We start from the raw sequence: 16,584 nt of genomic DNA, 5'->3' as shown, positions 1-16,584 counted from the left end.
AACTGTTTCAGGAGAGTAAATGAAGACTGACTTATCTGACTGAAACAGAAAGGGGCAAGTGGGTGAAAGTGTGGCATACGCTCCCAGCTTTATGTGAGCTAATTAGAGATTGCCACACAGGCAACCCTGCACATGACATCTCCTTTTTTTATTGCCTGTGACCACACAAGCTTCTCCAGCTCATCCATATATTTCAAATTTGTCCCTGCTTCACTGCCTCTGTGTCCACCCTAGCTACTGAATGTCATTTCGACATGCCATACAGGAACCTGTACCACACCAAGGAGGCAGCAGACACTTCCCTTCCATGAGGTGCAATGAGATGATTAAGTACCAAGTATATTACTGCATACCCCTCAATGTTAACTTTCAGATGGGAAAGGCTTGAACTCAGGATTCCTTATTTCAGCTGCATTACCATCCCAAACCATTTCTCATACTCATCCCATACTCATTTCTAACCACAGAATTAACTAAACTTCGTATCTTAAAGCACATGTAAGGGGAGATGAGATCACTGGGAAAAACAACAATACAGAAACAAGATTAATAGGGACATAAGTGGCTAAAATTAGGCGAGTCAATTTGATTAGACACATGAGGGTGCATAGTGCTTATTCTAATTTATGAAATGAAGTGAGGCAGCAAGGAATATTCTGGGCAAATATGCTACAGCAAGAGAGAAAAATAGCATAGATTTTGGGAGGATGCCTATTTTCTTTTTTTATAGTCTATTTTTCAGAGGTAGAGGAAAAGAACCAATTTTATCACTATAAGAAGAAGCCTCTTTCCCTTTGCTTCACTGCCACAAAAGCCGCTTCAAATTCAGCATTCTTAAGAAAAGCTCACTCAAATACATAAATACAAATCTGTTGGATGATGCTATGCTACCGGGGTCACAAAAAGAAAGAAGATTTGGGACTGATTAAAAAAAAAAAAAAAGTATGAAAAACTAGGTTATGGCAGTGTGTTAAAAACCTTGTAAAGAAAAGACACAGCGTGTGTATGAGGTAGAGTGACACCTTCCTTTCTCCAGCAAGATAAATATGCCTCCATCTGAAGGAGCTGTTCTTTTACAGTGCGGGGCTCCCAGCAGGGCAGGCTGCAATAACTGGGTGCTCTGCCACGGGGCAGGGGCAGTCAGTGCATCCTCATTTTACAGGCCATGTTTACACAGGGTAAACATTTCTAGCCACTGTTACAGGTTATTCCTCAAAGGTCCACCACCTCAAGAAAATTTTGTTCCAATTGGCTAGCAACAAGAAACAAGCTAATTACTGCAACACTTACCGAAGGAGGAGGTGGTGGCTGGACTGTGTAGGGGGGAGGTGGTGTGTCTGTTATTTCTGGATCATCATGTTCACTTTCGCTGTAGCATTCTGGAGGCAGACATGGAAAATGAGCAAAAACAAAGTGTTAGAGCAACACTCATTTATTCCTCGCAACACTGTGGTAACGAAAGATCACCAAGCAGGTTGTTCTGTGCTGAAGACCATGCTGTAACAAGTCAGTGTCTCCTACAGTGAAAATTAACCCATTTGTGGTAATGCTACACTGTTTCATGGCAACATTTTTTCTTTTATAGAAGTAAAAAAAATTTGTTAATTTGCTGTGGCAGGAAACACCAGGTGGCGCTGCTCCAGATAGCTTCACAAATACGTTTGGGGTGGGGGTTTTTTACCTCCCTTTGCAACCTTAAAAGAAAGGCTGCATCATTTGTCACGTAAGTTAGGGAGACCTGTTGCAAGTAGTAGATGCTGTCCCTTAATCACTGTAATCAGCAAGTTTTCTTGGACCTAGCAACAGGCATTGGTGTTTTGGCTGCAATTTTGGAGAAAACAGATTTCTTGCATGGTGCTTTGGAAACCACAAAGCAGCCTCATGGGAGTCTTCCATCACCACATGGTAACTCACATAGGCATGCCACGTGGCATGGCAGTACACGCGCAAAGCTAGTACTAAAAGTAAGCACAGTACTCTAGGACTATACACCCCACTCATTTTTTTTATTTTTTTTTTTTTTTTAAATAAAAAGCAAACTCATAGAGCCTCGGTATCTCTTGACATGTGGCAGAGAGGCAGTCCTGATCTTATTTCTTTCAACTACATTTGTAGCTGGTGAAACCATTTTCTCAAAAGCTTTTTAAAAGTGGATTAAATGAAGTGATAATCATTGATAAAATAAAACACAGAAAAGAGGAGGTAGTAAGTTGCTGGTTCCTATTCCCAGGGCCTAGCCGTAACCACTGAGCAAGGTCACTTCCCACTGCTAAATCTCCCAGCCCACATCAGCCTTTCACATCCAACCTTTATAGGAGCAAGTGCTTGCATCCTGCCCTGCACCCATCACGTGTGAAGGGTGACAGCGCTCATCCCCACCCAACTGAGCTGGGCACAAGAAAGGTTGCAAAGACATAGTCGGAGCTTAATGAGGACAACATGAGTGAGTGCCAAGTGTCACAAGAGCAGCAGCTGTGCCTGAGGTCTCCACAGGAGCCAGCACTCTGCACTGCTTGTGCTGCCCAAGAGCAGCTGGGTCTCTCCAGGGGAAGCAACCCTCCAGCTCTCTCCCCAAGTGGGCAAGGGCTGTTTATATTCAGGGAGCATTTTGTAAGGGCTGGACTTCAAGAGTTCACACCTCCAGAAAACAGTGTGTCTCTGGGAAATCACCTGTGATTGTCTCATCTTTTAACTAAATTAATACCCGCACACTGTCTTTTTGTGCATGTCATGTGGGGGTTTATAATAAACACAGTGTGACAGCAACAAAGTTTTAAGAGAAGAATTTTATACACAATAAAGAGGTTTCTAAGATGTTAACAGAGTGAAACTTAAAGACATTACTTTTTGTCCCCATACTGTTTGCAGAATTATAGGGTTTTTAAAGCATAGCTGCTATTCTGTTACTGGAAATATGTGCTGGCACATCTTAGTATAAAGGACTGAGACTGGCTGCAGTAAGTCCTACCTCAAATTCTAAGGCTCTGTTAATGCATTCTTGAATAAATCTTAGTAAAGAGCTTATTGTTTCTACAGGTCCCCTTTTAGGCACACAGAAGAATTGAAAAAGAATCGACAGATGTTTCTGATACTCTAAATAGGCAAATGGGGTTGCGGGGGTGAGGTTAAAATGCATAGAAAGTACATCAATACACAAGAACTGCCATAACAAGAACCAAGACCCTCCTGAAGAGTTATGGTGTGTGATACAGAGTGGAGAACGAGGTCAGCAGGAACAGAAGTGACTGTGGGTAATGAAAGCATTTTTCTGAAACATAGCAATGCCTCTGCAAGGCCACATCCACTCAGGCATGTCAGTGGGGTGCTGAACCCCCACTCACAGCAGCTGCTGGGGCACCTGTGACAAAACACACATGGAAAGACAAGGTGGTGTTTGACACCAGGATCAGAGTGCTTTTTCTGAAGGGAAAATGGGCCACCAGTTTTAAAAGCTGAAGAAATCTTGGCAATGTTATGTTTATTGCAGGGTAATTAGATAACCTGCTGCAGAGGTTATTGAGTGGATTATTTTGTATCTTTCTGTCATTTTTTTTTAATTAAGGTTAGTGGACTGACTCATTTCAAATTGTTTTATAATTCTTGACTCAGCCAACACAACCAATATTACATTTTTTGAGGCTTTAAAAAAAAAAATTTCCTATATAGAATTTTGACCATCCTTATCTTCCATCAAACTCCTCCTTTGTGAAAACATGGACAACGTTTGGACAGTTCCTCCCCAAGTACAACTACCGTGCAGTTCTTGCTACACAGCCTAATACTCAATATAACACTTTATCCTGATTATCTCAGACTGTTTTGATGCAAAACTGGGTTCCAAAAGGACACAGGCATTTTGGAGGAATTTGGAGATATGGGAATTAACAAGTTTCCTGACAAGAAATAAAGAGGAACCATGAACTGAAAACAAAGAAATCTATGAGACCTGCTGAATCACCAGAATTCGGTGGTATCTATGTTTACCAGCCCCAAAGCTATTTTTAACAGCAGACTATAAATGGAGCCAGAGTATAAACAGAGCCAGATCCAACTAATCAATAATGGAATTACATGTCCAAAGCCTAGACATAAACCACAACCTTATTCTGGGAAACAGCAGAAGGGATGCAGAGAGGAGCATTTCGATTAGATTAGACAAAACAGGCTGTGTCACCTAAGTGTTCATACTACTACAAATACCATTTCCTTCTTCATAATGACAGCTCCTTCACACCCTGAGCAGTTCTAAAAAAGGTACTGGGTACCAATAGTCTAAAAATGGAGGGTCAAAAGCCCAGAAGATACATACTCCTCAGAATCGTAGAATCATAGAGTCATTTAGGTTGGAAAAGACCTTCAAGATCATTGAGTCCAACCATCAACCATGCCCACTAAACCATGTCCTGAAGTACCCCGTCCACTCGCTTTTTGAATACCTCCAGGGATGGTGACTCAACCACTTCCCTGAGCAGCCTGTTCCAATGTCTGACAACCCTCTCAGTAAAGAAATTTTTCCTAATATCCAACCTAAACCTCCCTTGCCACAACTTGAGGCCATTTCCTCTCGTCCTATCTCCAGCCACCTGACAGAAGAGACCAGCACCCACCTCACTACAACCCCCCTTCAGGTAGTTGTAGAGAGTGATAAGGTCTCCCCTCAGCCTCCTTTTCTTCAGGATAAACAACTCCAGTTCCCTCAGCCGCTCCTCATAAGACTTGTGCCCCAGGGCCCTCACCAACTTGGTTGCCCTTCTCTGGACACACTCCAGCACCTCAGTGTCTTTCCTGTAGTGAGGGGCCCAAAACTGAACACAGCACTCGAGGTGCGGCCTCACCAGTGCTGACTACAGGGGGACGATCACCTCCCTGCTCCTGCTGGCCACACTATTTCTGATACAAGCCAGGATGCCGTTGGCCTTCTTGGCCACCTGGGCACACTGCTGGCTCATATTCAGCAGGCTGTCAACCAGCACACCAGGTCAGAGTCCATCCCCTGGTTTGCTAACATAATACTACCCACAGCACTTTTCATTCTAAAACAGCTCCCAGCACATGTGTCCTCACCAGCAGCTTTTCCAAGCACTCTGACAGGTGAGTTGCTTTGTCCCCTGCCCAGATTTGTGATTCGAGTGCAGGTATCCTACCACCAAAATGATCTATTAGGTCAGTGTGCAAATTAAGACAATAAATAAATTGCTAGGGAACTTTTAAAGCTCTTGGGCTTGGCTCTGAAGAAAATTGTAGGCTTCAGTACACCACTACCAAGCCCCCCAACATTGCTCCTGTTGAAATCCACAGGAACAAAAGAGACAGTAGGGACAGGTCTATATTGCACAAGATGTTCCCAAGCTAGCAAGCTCACAGGCTATAGGACAACTCCTGTAATATACCTTACCAGCTCAAAACCCAGAGTAGCACAGCTGTTTCACTTGGTAGGCTTAGCAAGCCAGCAAACTGTCAGAAAGTAGTTACACACCTCTTGCAAGATCACTGAGTGTCTCTCAGTGGCACTGTTTCTCACCATTCTTTTTCTGTGATTACTCTGTGCTGTGTCAGTGTGGTTTCTCTCAGCTCAGTCAGTAGAAGGACCCAAGCTGACAGTTTAAAAGAAAGAAAAGAGCTGACAAAAATTTGGCCAAGCAAAACCTGTGAAGAACCTGATGTAGTTACATACTGAAACCATCGTTAGGAGCATACCTTCCTCATTCTTCCCTTTGGGTGCCTGAGGGTCTACAGCCATCCCCAGCTTACTTAGCCACCTGTGTTTGAAACAGAAGGAATATAGAGTTAGGAATACTTGCATGCTGTTCTGACAGAGTTTTGCCTCTTTCAGATGTGTTCTACATTTTCATTAACCTGAAGACTAAATGTCCAAGTTTCTCTCTATTTCTTAGATCATCTTCTAGAAAGGCACCAGTTACCTGAATACTAATACTCCCTGTGGTGAGCAGGACTAGCTGCCTGGAACATCATCTTTCCCTGATCCTGAAAAAAGCTTTACTGATGACCAAGGAGTTGCATTTGTGGAAGCTAAAGGAAAAGTATGTGTGCTATAACACAATGTCAGTAGCTTAGTCCTGCTGTTGAGGTGTCGTCTTTCCCCTGAGGTGAAGCAAAAGGCATAGGAGCCATAGAAGATGATGTCAGCTGCCCTGACCAAAGCTATCGCAGCACAGTCTAAGAATCTAAGCCATTTAAAACCAGACTTTCTGACCACTATATACTGCTTTCTTCAATTCCCTATGTACTTTTGTTTTTAGTAAGTCTCACTTCCTGTGTTGCTTTAAACTATTAACAGTTGGGGGCTTTTTTCATTTCTTTTCCTAGGTGGCTGCATTTTTCTAGTGCTAGAAACAATCCCTAGATATGCTTTTTGCATATTGTGTTTGCCTGTAGGTCATTCAGATCTATCCAGGTTTTAAGAAACTAACAACTAAAAAAGCTCAAGCCTTTCAGATTAAAAGTCAACACCTAAATAGGGAATGCATGAAGGGCAGGAATTAAGATTCATAACTCTGAAAAAAACTTTGTGTCTGATCTTGATTCTACTGAAGCAATGGGAAATTTGCTAGTAAGATCAGTGTCAAAGTAACTGGATTTTTAGACTGCAGTTTGAACAACAGAGCCACATAATTCAAGAAAACAAAGCATCATTTCTGTAAGAGTGAATTATTGACTTTCTTCTAAAAGCTAATCATAAGAGAATGATTTTTTAAATAAAAGAATCTTAACAAAAGAAAAGGTTTGCTAAAAAAATCCAGGACTTCATTAACCACAAGGTCAGACAGACTGCTAGTAACTGCATGCAACTGGCCGGGTAAATGCACGCAGCTAGCCAGCACACGTTTACTTTTCATGTGTGCGTGACAATAGCAAATACATGCTAAATTAATGAAGCAAATGACTGTATTAATAAATCCACTGTTGATTTAATAGATATATATGCATGAATTGTTACAAAAGGTCATGATCCGTCAAGCATTTATGCACACCAGTAACTTGACACACGCGAATGCCCTGGTGAGTTCAGTGGAACCACTCACATGCATATGTATTTGCAGGACTGGAGCCAAGAGAGCAGATGTCTTTCAGTCTGTTTTGACATATGCGTGAGTATGCGTGTACTTTATGTATTAAATGCATGTATTTTATACTTTGCCAAGGAAAATATCATCAGTTACAACAGTGAGGAATTAGTATTAGTGCAATGTAGGGCAAACTGCTCTAACGCTAGGCTACCTAGCCTTAAGCCAAAATAAAATTTACTCAAGAAGTGGAGTTTGAAGAAAATCATTCTGGGGGCATAAGAGCTGGGACACCTGCATAGATTTCAATCACTTACTCACATGAGACTAAACATTTCAAAAGTGTCATTAGGACACTGAGAATTTCCAGCTGGGCTCCAAACTGGCTGCTAGCACTCACTAACATCCTCCATTAGCTCTAATTTTCCTTTCCCCCACATTCTTCCCTCAGCCAGGATTACTCTCTCTACAGAAATATTCCTGTACAGCAGTCCCTCATTCTCAGTCATCCTCAGCCCATCTGCCTCAAGAACTTCTGACTCCATTCAGGAGCTCTGGAAGGAAATGCAGAGATACAGGAACGGATGGTTATCTCCCCACCAGTATGCTCTGTTCTGCTCCAAGTTGCAAAGGGCAACACATTCTTTCCGTCTATACTTACTTGCCTGTGTCTATACAGTACAGATTTATTAATATATATACACTACTGTAGTATCATACATTTCTGTATCTATAGCCCTTTCAGAAGGTCACACACATTCTCTCAACCTCTATCTTTTTCTATAGTGGTAAATATGTATGAGGTCTCCCGTTTATAGGGGGAAAGAACAGTCCATGCCCTGTGAAGAATCTCACAAAGATGACCAGCAGAGCCATGATTAAAATCCTGACCATCACAGGAGCTCTCTTGCCATTTAAATTGTACTGCTTTGTACCCAGTATTTTGCCATGTAATGCAATAGCATTGTGAACAGACTGCAATCCGAAGTTGAACAGAGAAGATATGAGATGTATCTAAATCAGCCAAAACTGGACCAATAGCAAATAATACCTATTTCTGATAGCTCAGTGGTTTCTAAACTGCCACTATTCATATCCATTTTTACTTCTTGCATTAAAAATTGCATGAATGAATTGTTGTTCTTATGGACATTTGTAGAAAGAAAACTTCTGATCTGTCATGAGGATCATTTAACTGCAACATATTTTGGTGCTGAAGTAATTGCTTATTTACATTAAAGAAACAGCCTTTTCTATCCCTTTAACCCTCCTTGTTAACTGACATGCTACTCTGAAAGCAGACACTATTAAATTCTAGTCCTAGATCACTTCTGGGACAAAACTATATTAAGCTTTTCCCTTTCTTTCCTTTCTTCCGTCACTTCTCCCAAGGTGATGAACTTGCTATCAAATCTTTGCACCTCTAACGGAAAGGGATTTATACCAGCAAATGTCAGGAAGATTAGCATCAAAATCAGGTTAATAATGCAATTCTGATTTCAACTGTCATTAGTGAACAAATAGCAGTAGTTTCTTTCTACAAAGTGACTAGGAAACAAAACAGACTCAGTAATACCCCAAATAACTTTGTCAACAAATGCTTGACAGTGAGATAATGAACTTTCAAAGGATGTTCTCAGGCGTGAGACAGGATGAAACATGGTGTCCTGGTTTCAGCTGGGATAGAGTTAATTGTCTTCCTAGTAGCTGGTACAGTGCTGTGTTTTTGAGTTCAGTATGAGAAGAATGTTAATAACACTGATGTTTTCAGTTGTTGCTAAGTAGTGTTTACTCTAAAGTCAAGGATTTTTCAGCTTCTCATGCCCAGCCAGCGAGAAAGCTGGAGGGACACAAGAAGTTGGGACAGGACACAGCCAGGGCAGCTGACCCAAAGTGGCCAACGGTGTATTCCGTACCATGGGACGTCACATCTAGTATAGGAACTGGAGGGAGTGGGGGCAGGGGATCACTGCTCAGGGACTAACAGGGCGTCAATTGGCAGGTGGTGAGCAGTTACGTTGTGTGTCACTTGTATATTCCAATCCTTTTATTATTACTATTGTCATTTTATTAGTGTTATCATAATTAGTTTCTTCTGTTCTATTAAACCATTCTTATCTCAACCCACAAGTTTTACTTCTTTTTCCCGATTTCTCCCCCATCGCACTGCGGGGGGGGGCGGGGGGGGGGGGAACGAGTGAGCGGCTGCGTGGTGCTTAGTTGCTGGCTGGGGTTAAACCATGACACATGGCCAGTCGCTCCTACTTACGTGTTCATTTCCAGAACATTTTCTGCCGCAAAATAAAATGTCTTGATCTGTGGGTGGCTGATCTTAATAGCACTTTAAGAAAAGAAAAATAGAAGAGATATGAAGAAAACTAGTTTACATAAGAAAGAAAAAATAATACCTGAATTAATTATTTTCAATATTTATTCACTCCACTATATTAATCTGGATCAGCTTATCCATCCTTAGAACTCTAGTCTATTTTTAGCTCATTTCCTAGGCCACGCATTATTCAGAAGATATAAACCACAGGAACTAAAAAGGAAGGAATAAAGAATTAAAGAGAGACTTTCACTATTCCATTACATAATTCTGTTGCGTGCCCACATCTTGAATACTGTGTACGGTTTTCTTCTCCCAGCTCTGAAAAGCAAAGTAAACCTGAAAAAGGTTTGGAGAAAGCACCAGGGGTGACACAAGGTATGAAACAACTTCCATGGGTGCTTAATCAGGCTAAGATCCCACAGCACAGAAAACTGATGGTTGAGGGAAGGGACGTGTGATACAATAAAATCACAACGGCATGCAGCGGGTGAATAGGAACTGCCTTTTCACTGTCTTTTCCAAGACAAGTTTTAGGAAGCACCAAAGAGGCAACTAGGTGGCAGGTTTGAAACAAAAAAAATGGAGGTAGTCCCCTAACTACCTCCAGTAGTTAACCTGTTGGTCTCAGCCCCAGACTATGCTTTAGTTGAATATCCACCAGTAAGACTTTTCAGAGTCTTTTTTTCCTAAAACATAGTCTCTGGTCCTGAGACTGTGTGGCTCCCCTCTTGTTCCTCATTAGGTGACTGTCCTACGGAAGCACACGCTGTTTGACTGGGCCCCAGCAGCACCGGTCACTCCTCACAGTTCTCTTAATGCACCTGATCCTAAATAAGTGATGAGCACATTTCCATCCCAGTCACTGACAGCCAACAGCTGAAGAAGCAAAAGGCAACATTTTCTCATGGTCCTGTACTATGTGACTCAACCTTTCCTCTGAGAAAACAAAATTGAGCTCCCCATATTCAAAATAGCTGTCTCCTTTCTTTGGAGGAGTCAAGCCCACAATTAATCACAAGAACACCTACAGCTAATCTCAGTGTGAGACCCAAACAGAAGAACGAAGGCTTTCTCTTGAGGGACAGAATAAAAACCATGCTGAGCTTTATAACTTTGAATAGCAGCAACACCCATCCAAACCTTTGAAGTGTGCTCAGAAGCAGCTGGAAGACAGTGCTGCACATCGAGTTTGGAGAGAATATTTTGAAAGCTGTATCCTGCTAAACAAAGTTTTTATTCCCTGCACAACCAGATGCTTCAAGTACAGCCCAAGCTCAGATGCACCACAGCAGCCTAAAGAATAGTCCCAACTTTGAGGGAAGAAGCATTATTTGAACCACTGTTGACCTCCCTACCTAAGAGAAGGTATCTGAGATAGACTATAACTTACTCATGATCAGTGAACAAAGAGAAAGGAGGAGAAAAAAAAAAGCATTTGGCATACTAAACTGCTTTTTTATTTGTAGTTTTAGCAGAGCACATCTGGCAGAGAATTTTCAAAAATATTTTTGCAATACGGTTTTCTTTCAGTAGCTCAATTAATATCTCATTATTTATACAACACAGAAGAGCTCCCCACAGCTTCATTGTCAGACTCTACAGAGATTCAATTCCTTGCAACATTGTAAAAATCATGCAAAATGGGGCAAGAGATAAACTTACTGCTTTTTTTTGCATTCAATTGCTCTGTCCACACTGAAGTCTGGAAGTCTGATAAATCCTTCTGCCTTTTCAGCCTGCAATAAAAAAAAAAAAAATTAAATATTACCACATCAACCAATTGGTAAGTTAGCAGACTCCAATGCTCAACAATATTTAAGATGCAAGTGCTTGGTTTTGACAGCTTTTTATACTGTGAAAATATATGCTTATCACCATGGGGACAGATTAACACTCAATGTTTTGGCTGATATTTGGGAACAAGAAATATTCCTATACCAGCTACTATTTGTGCAAGTCCTGGATGCTAGAAAGCCACCACTCTTGCCTGTGCAAGTGGCAGTGTGAGCATAGTGTTTGTTGTACGCTTCCAAATATCAAAGTGCCTGAAAGAGAAAGGATCCTCAACTGCTTCAAGTGCTGAGGTAGATTCTCTTTCCTCCTGACCTAGAAGTGGTTGTATCAGAGCACCCTTATCTAAGATTCATGAATAAGTCATAAGCCTAGTCCAGAGTCTTAAATTGTCCAGGGCAAAATTTGGGTTTTGATCAAACCAGGACTAAAAGCAGTAGGAAGGTGGAGGAACCCAGTTCCTTTGCAGCTATCAGTGATCACACAACTTCTTTCGACAAAGAGACCAGCCATACTTTGTGCATAAACCACAGAAAATGAAACTACTGAACCTCACCTCTAAGAACAGAAGCCTCTCAAAAGAGACAGATGACATAAGAGAGGACGAATAAGGGTTATATCATCTGTTCTTATCTGGATGTTACATACAATCTCAAAGGAGCGTTTGTTCCATAATGCAGCATGCATGCTTGTTACACAGATGGGTGACAGCACCACATATAATGGTCTACGTATATTTGAAAAATACATGTCTATAGTGATGGGAATTCAAAAGTGACCCAAAATGATCCTAGGTAGAGATGGAGGAGTTTCTCCCCCAGGTCACTGTAATATGGACTGTTTTGTAGGGTCATCTATATACGCCTGTATGTGTGCAAGGCAGAGGCAATACAGGCTGCTCCCATGCCAGGAGGTGAAACCGTGCAAGAGGATGGTCCCATGGGGCTGAGCTCCATTGCTGAACACTGCAAACCAGCCTCAGATGGCTTTGGCCACCCAGCTATCACTCCCCCCAGAAATTTACAGGCATTGTACAGGAGGTACCAAAAGCTAGGGAGACATTTACAATACACTGCTTATATGCAGTCACCCCTTTCTGGACAGGAGAGGCTTTACTGCGCATTGGCATCTCGGTTGCAGGTCAGCTGGACTCTGTGTCAGAGAGTGGCTCCAGCAAAACTGAACTTACCAGGTAGCCTCAAATCCCTGTTTCAGCTGCAAATGGCAAGAGCATCTTCCTTTACTAAATCTATCTACACTCACACGACCAGCCACAGTAAGACTAGGACTCCTCCTAAGAGGAGCAATGATGTAGACAAATGTCTGCAGCACATAATGTCGGAAAAAAAAGGTACTTTCCAAAATACAGAAAGCGTTCATTCCAGAACCGCTTTTTTGCGGGTTTTGCCTTATCCCTGGGCACATTAAAATTCTGAAAATGTACACTGAGTTAAAGCAGGTAAAATATACACAGCAATTACAAAGACAGAGGATAAATGAAGATGACTGACAGTATCTCAAGTCACATTATGCAAGAATATGAAGAGACTATAAAAAGATGTTCATCGAGACAAGTCTTTGAGCTTTAATGCTTAGAAGAATGAATCTCCAAGAACTGAAATATGGATACAGAATGGATATTTCAGTGGGTGGCTTCCCTGCACCTCTGCGTATCTGTTCTTTGGTATACAATAAATCATGGCATAACCATCATTTCTGCAGTTTACATGTATTAAATATTCATATGACAGCTTTATATTTTGCATCTTCACCAGTAAATGGTTTTACCTGCTCCAGGACAAAAAAAAAAAAAAAAATTAAAAAAATCGGAGAAGTGGAAGGGGGGGTTTTGTTGTTCTCTTTCAGTACAGAAGAAACAATTATGTTTATCAGCATCTGGGCTGAAAAAACTTTGATTTTGCAATGTGGCTTCATTTGTACCAAAAAGTGCTTATTGGCTATTATGGGTTTTAACTTTCTCTGATTACATTTGTATCTATCAAACTTGTTTAGAGCCTGGCTTGTGGAGCTTTTGTTTCCATTTCACAGGTTGGAATTTAGTGAGACTAAACTCATTGAGATAAAATAAAATTAACTAAAGAAAAAAAGAGTGACAAATTTTTTTTTTAAAGTCTTTTTTTTTTAAATGTGTATTTCAATTAATTAGACCTTAAACTAGTAATTCTGTCCCAGATCCATAGCACATCAAGTATAAGGGAAGAGTGAATGAGTAGGGGTGAATAAAGGAGGAGCTCTATTCATGGGCTGCATTGTACTAAAGATAGAGAACGTACTATCCTGCATTTCTGTACCGAAAAGAGTGGTCACTTACTAGACCAGGTGCAGCGAGAACACAGAAATTCCTGTTTGGTTCCCAAGACCAGTCTAAGAGCACCAGAGACCAACTTCAAAAAAGCTGCTCATGAGGTATCAAAGCCATTACTACACACATTGCTGGATGAGAAATGTATACAGAGCCAGTTGTTTCTCTACAGTATGAATCAGTAAACCCAGTTTAAAAAAAAAGAGATCCAGAAGACTCCATGTGAAGGAGTATACCCAGGTACCTTCTCACCCACACACCAATTAATCCATGGCTTAAGCTAGGTAAGCCATCAGGTGGGTGAGTGGGTGACTAGGGTCTGGGGCCAGTTGGCTGTACATGTTACAAATGCAATCACAGCTCAGCCAGTTTTATCTACTGGTGCAGTAGCCATTGGTCTAGGATGCATCCTATAAATTGCTTCAGGTGCTGCACAAGCACTCATGAAGAGACTAAGTCCACACAATGCCATTAGATAAGTCACTGTCTCTACTGTCAATGTATACAAATATTTGAGCATCTGGATTTTGTATTGGACTAGTGAATTATCAGGACCCTGTAAGTCAGTGTGGGGACACTCACCTGGGGTGCTCCCACCCATGTGGAGACGGAACTTGGACTTGAACCACTGACATATCCGATGAGTATCTATATTAGAGGAGTACTCTCTAAATTGCTAACAAAAAGAGGTCTGTAGGCTTTGATTTCAGCAATTTACATTTACCAGTTTTACAACAGAGAAATCTCCAGACTTCTTATGCAGTATTTGACATGTTCCAGTTGATAAAAGTTTATGTTCAATGCATTCAGGTTTTATATTAATTCTGTCAGTGATTTCACGTTTGTTCATTTATAAGAAAAGTTTAATGTTTCATTTTATGTATGAGGCAGGAGGATAATGGTGCAAATTTATTTTTTTTTTAAATGTGCTACTGGTACACATTTCAGATGTGTCAACTCTATAATGGAAAACAGGGGGTTAATGGGTCTGTAGTTCCATAATTATCAGAAAAAAGGAAGGAAAAAAAAGGAAACCAAATCATAACAGTAAAACCTTATGAGCATTGTTACAGTCAGCAAATAGAATTCCAAATAAACACTAGGAACAGAACATGTGGAAGTCATCTTTTTGGTCATTCTTGGAATAAAAATTATATTTTAAAACATTAAAAGCATATAGAAGTCCTAAATGTTTTCTTTTCTCTGAAACGTTATCTTTAACATGACTTTAAGCATGCTATTATTTAACTCACACATTTCACTCAAACTTCCTTCAGATTTTATTGCAATGCTGTAAAATAGACCTAAAAAACTCAGATTAAAAGAACCTTGACCTGTTTCCTAATTAATCAGGAGGTTTAAAAGAATAAGCTGTTATCTCTTGTGGTTTTCATGCAGGATAGCCTAACGTATAAATCTGCACTTTTTTGCTATACCCACTTGTAGGAAAATAATTTCAATAATAACAACAGTCTCTGAAAATGCTTGAGGGAAAAAGAAAGTAACCACTTTTTCACAGAAAAAGCTTTTCACTCAAAAAAAATTTCAAACATATTTATGAAACGTAATGCACAAATCCAATGAAAGAGGCTAATGTCCTTTTTAGCTTGCCTCAATACATTGTCTAAATGTTGTGGCTTTAGGAGATTTAGTAAACCATTTAACAGACCTTTTTCAATATTTGAAGTGAATGTAATGGTGCAGAAAGATTTTTAAAAAATAGTGCTGTAAAGTGAAAATATCTAGTTATTGTGTAAGAGCTCCAATCTGCAATTCAGGGTACTCGTCATGGCTTCATCAGAGTGTTTCAGTGCTGCCCCCAGAAGACCCTGTGGATGTTGGAGGAGCAGTTCAGTCCTCAAGCCTTTTTAGTCTTTTTTCTCTCTGCCAAGTACACCAGTGAGGCAACCTATAGAACTGTGAATAATTTGTGTAAGATATTAGACCAGAGGTCCCCAAAGCCCTCAGCACAATCAGCCGACATCAATGACTTTTTATCATTCACATAAGCAGCTCCTATAACTCAAAGGTGAAAGGTTTCTGTTTTAAAAGACTGTAATTATACAGCTCCTGGCAAAGCTGTTGGAGTGAGGACCAATTTAAATGCAGCGAACGGGGAAAAAACCAAAGATAAATAGTGACAGTAGATCACAGCCTGCAACTCTTTGATTTTATATTTATATTTCTTTTCAGCTGAATCCCCATGACAACCACCGTTGACACATCCTGCAAAACTGTATTTCAACTCTGCTTGGAAAACCAGCCAAGCTATCCTAAAGGCCCACAAGACAGAGGTGTTTAGTCCTCTGTCCCTTTCCAGCCAACACTATCCAACACAGTCACAACAAGCACAAAGAGCCAGAAGCCTGGGATTACACGTGACGATCTTCCCGTGCCACCCCTCTTCCTATGCAGGAGTGCCGATTCCCTCCAGGGTTTTGGTATGAGAACTAGAACTGCTAAAGGGGCAGGCAGGATCGCACGCTGTCCTCTTTAAACACTTGTCTTCAAGGCAGCTGCCTACAGAGAGCGGTACTTGAAAGAGGGAACCAAATGCTAACGAAGAGCAGTTCTCTAGGGAGCCTTGTGTTCCTGAATGCACCCAGAAAGTCTGACTGCTCAGAACTATTTTCTGACATTTTCTGTGTTTCCATTGCAAAACCAACCCTTGGGTGTTTCTTCCTAGTCCAAACAGCTTCCCCTCCCCAGACTGAGGGCACATCCATGCTGCAAACAGAAGTTTACTTGTCTCATGTCGTATCCATGTTTTATAGAAAGAGCAAGCATATGCAGGGAGAGGTTTCAGGGCACTCTACTCAATCCTGCAGAGACCACCGGGGCCTTAACTTCACCACTCGCAGTACCTCAGCCAGCTGGTCGAAAGCTAATTTGGATTTGGCTGTGTGCTCTGGTTTGCTATCAGTGAAGGAAAAGCTTGACTCTTGGGGTGTCTGATCTGCTATTGCTGACCATCCTCAGCATTTTATTATTCTTTTCTCTTTTAGGCTATGGCTTTCACAATGAATTTATCTTAAATTAAAAGAAGTATCATCTGCAAATATCACCGCAAGTGTCCTATATCGCCTCCCCCCAATCTGCCTCATGTGAAAGAC

The 16,584-nt window shown here is 41.1% G+C and overlaps 1 protein-coding gene across 3 annotated transcripts in view; it reads right to left on the bottom strand.

The window, feature by feature from the left end:
- Positions 1-16,584, bottom strand: part of IPCEF1 (interaction protein for cytohesin exchange factors 1) — a 63,484-nt gene that overhangs the window by 21,027 nt on the left and 25,873 nt on the right. For all 3 annotated transcript variants that reach the window (XM_075035963.1, XM_075035964.1, XM_075035965.1), the window contains 4 exons: positions 11,020-11,093; positions 9,295-9,366; positions 5,698-5,759; positions 1,291-1,379 (listed from right to left, as the gene is read on the bottom strand). In XM_075035963.1, the coding sequence (XP_074892064.1) occupies positions 1,291-1,379; positions 5,698-5,759; positions 9,295-9,366; positions 11,020-11,093 (297 nt within the window). The remainder of the gene's footprint in view (positions 1-1,290; positions 1,380-5,697; positions 5,760-9,294; positions 9,367-11,019; positions 11,094-16,584) is intronic.

The sequence above is a fragment of the Buteo buteo genome, chromosome 9 (assembly GCF_964188355.1).
Source record: "Buteo buteo chromosome 9, bButBut1.hap1.1, whole genome shotgun sequence".
Classification (NCBI taxonomy): Eukaryota; Metazoa; Chordata; class Aves; order Accipitriformes; family Accipitridae; genus Buteo; species Buteo buteo.
This window is presented reverse-complemented; position numbering and strand designations above follow the sequence as displayed.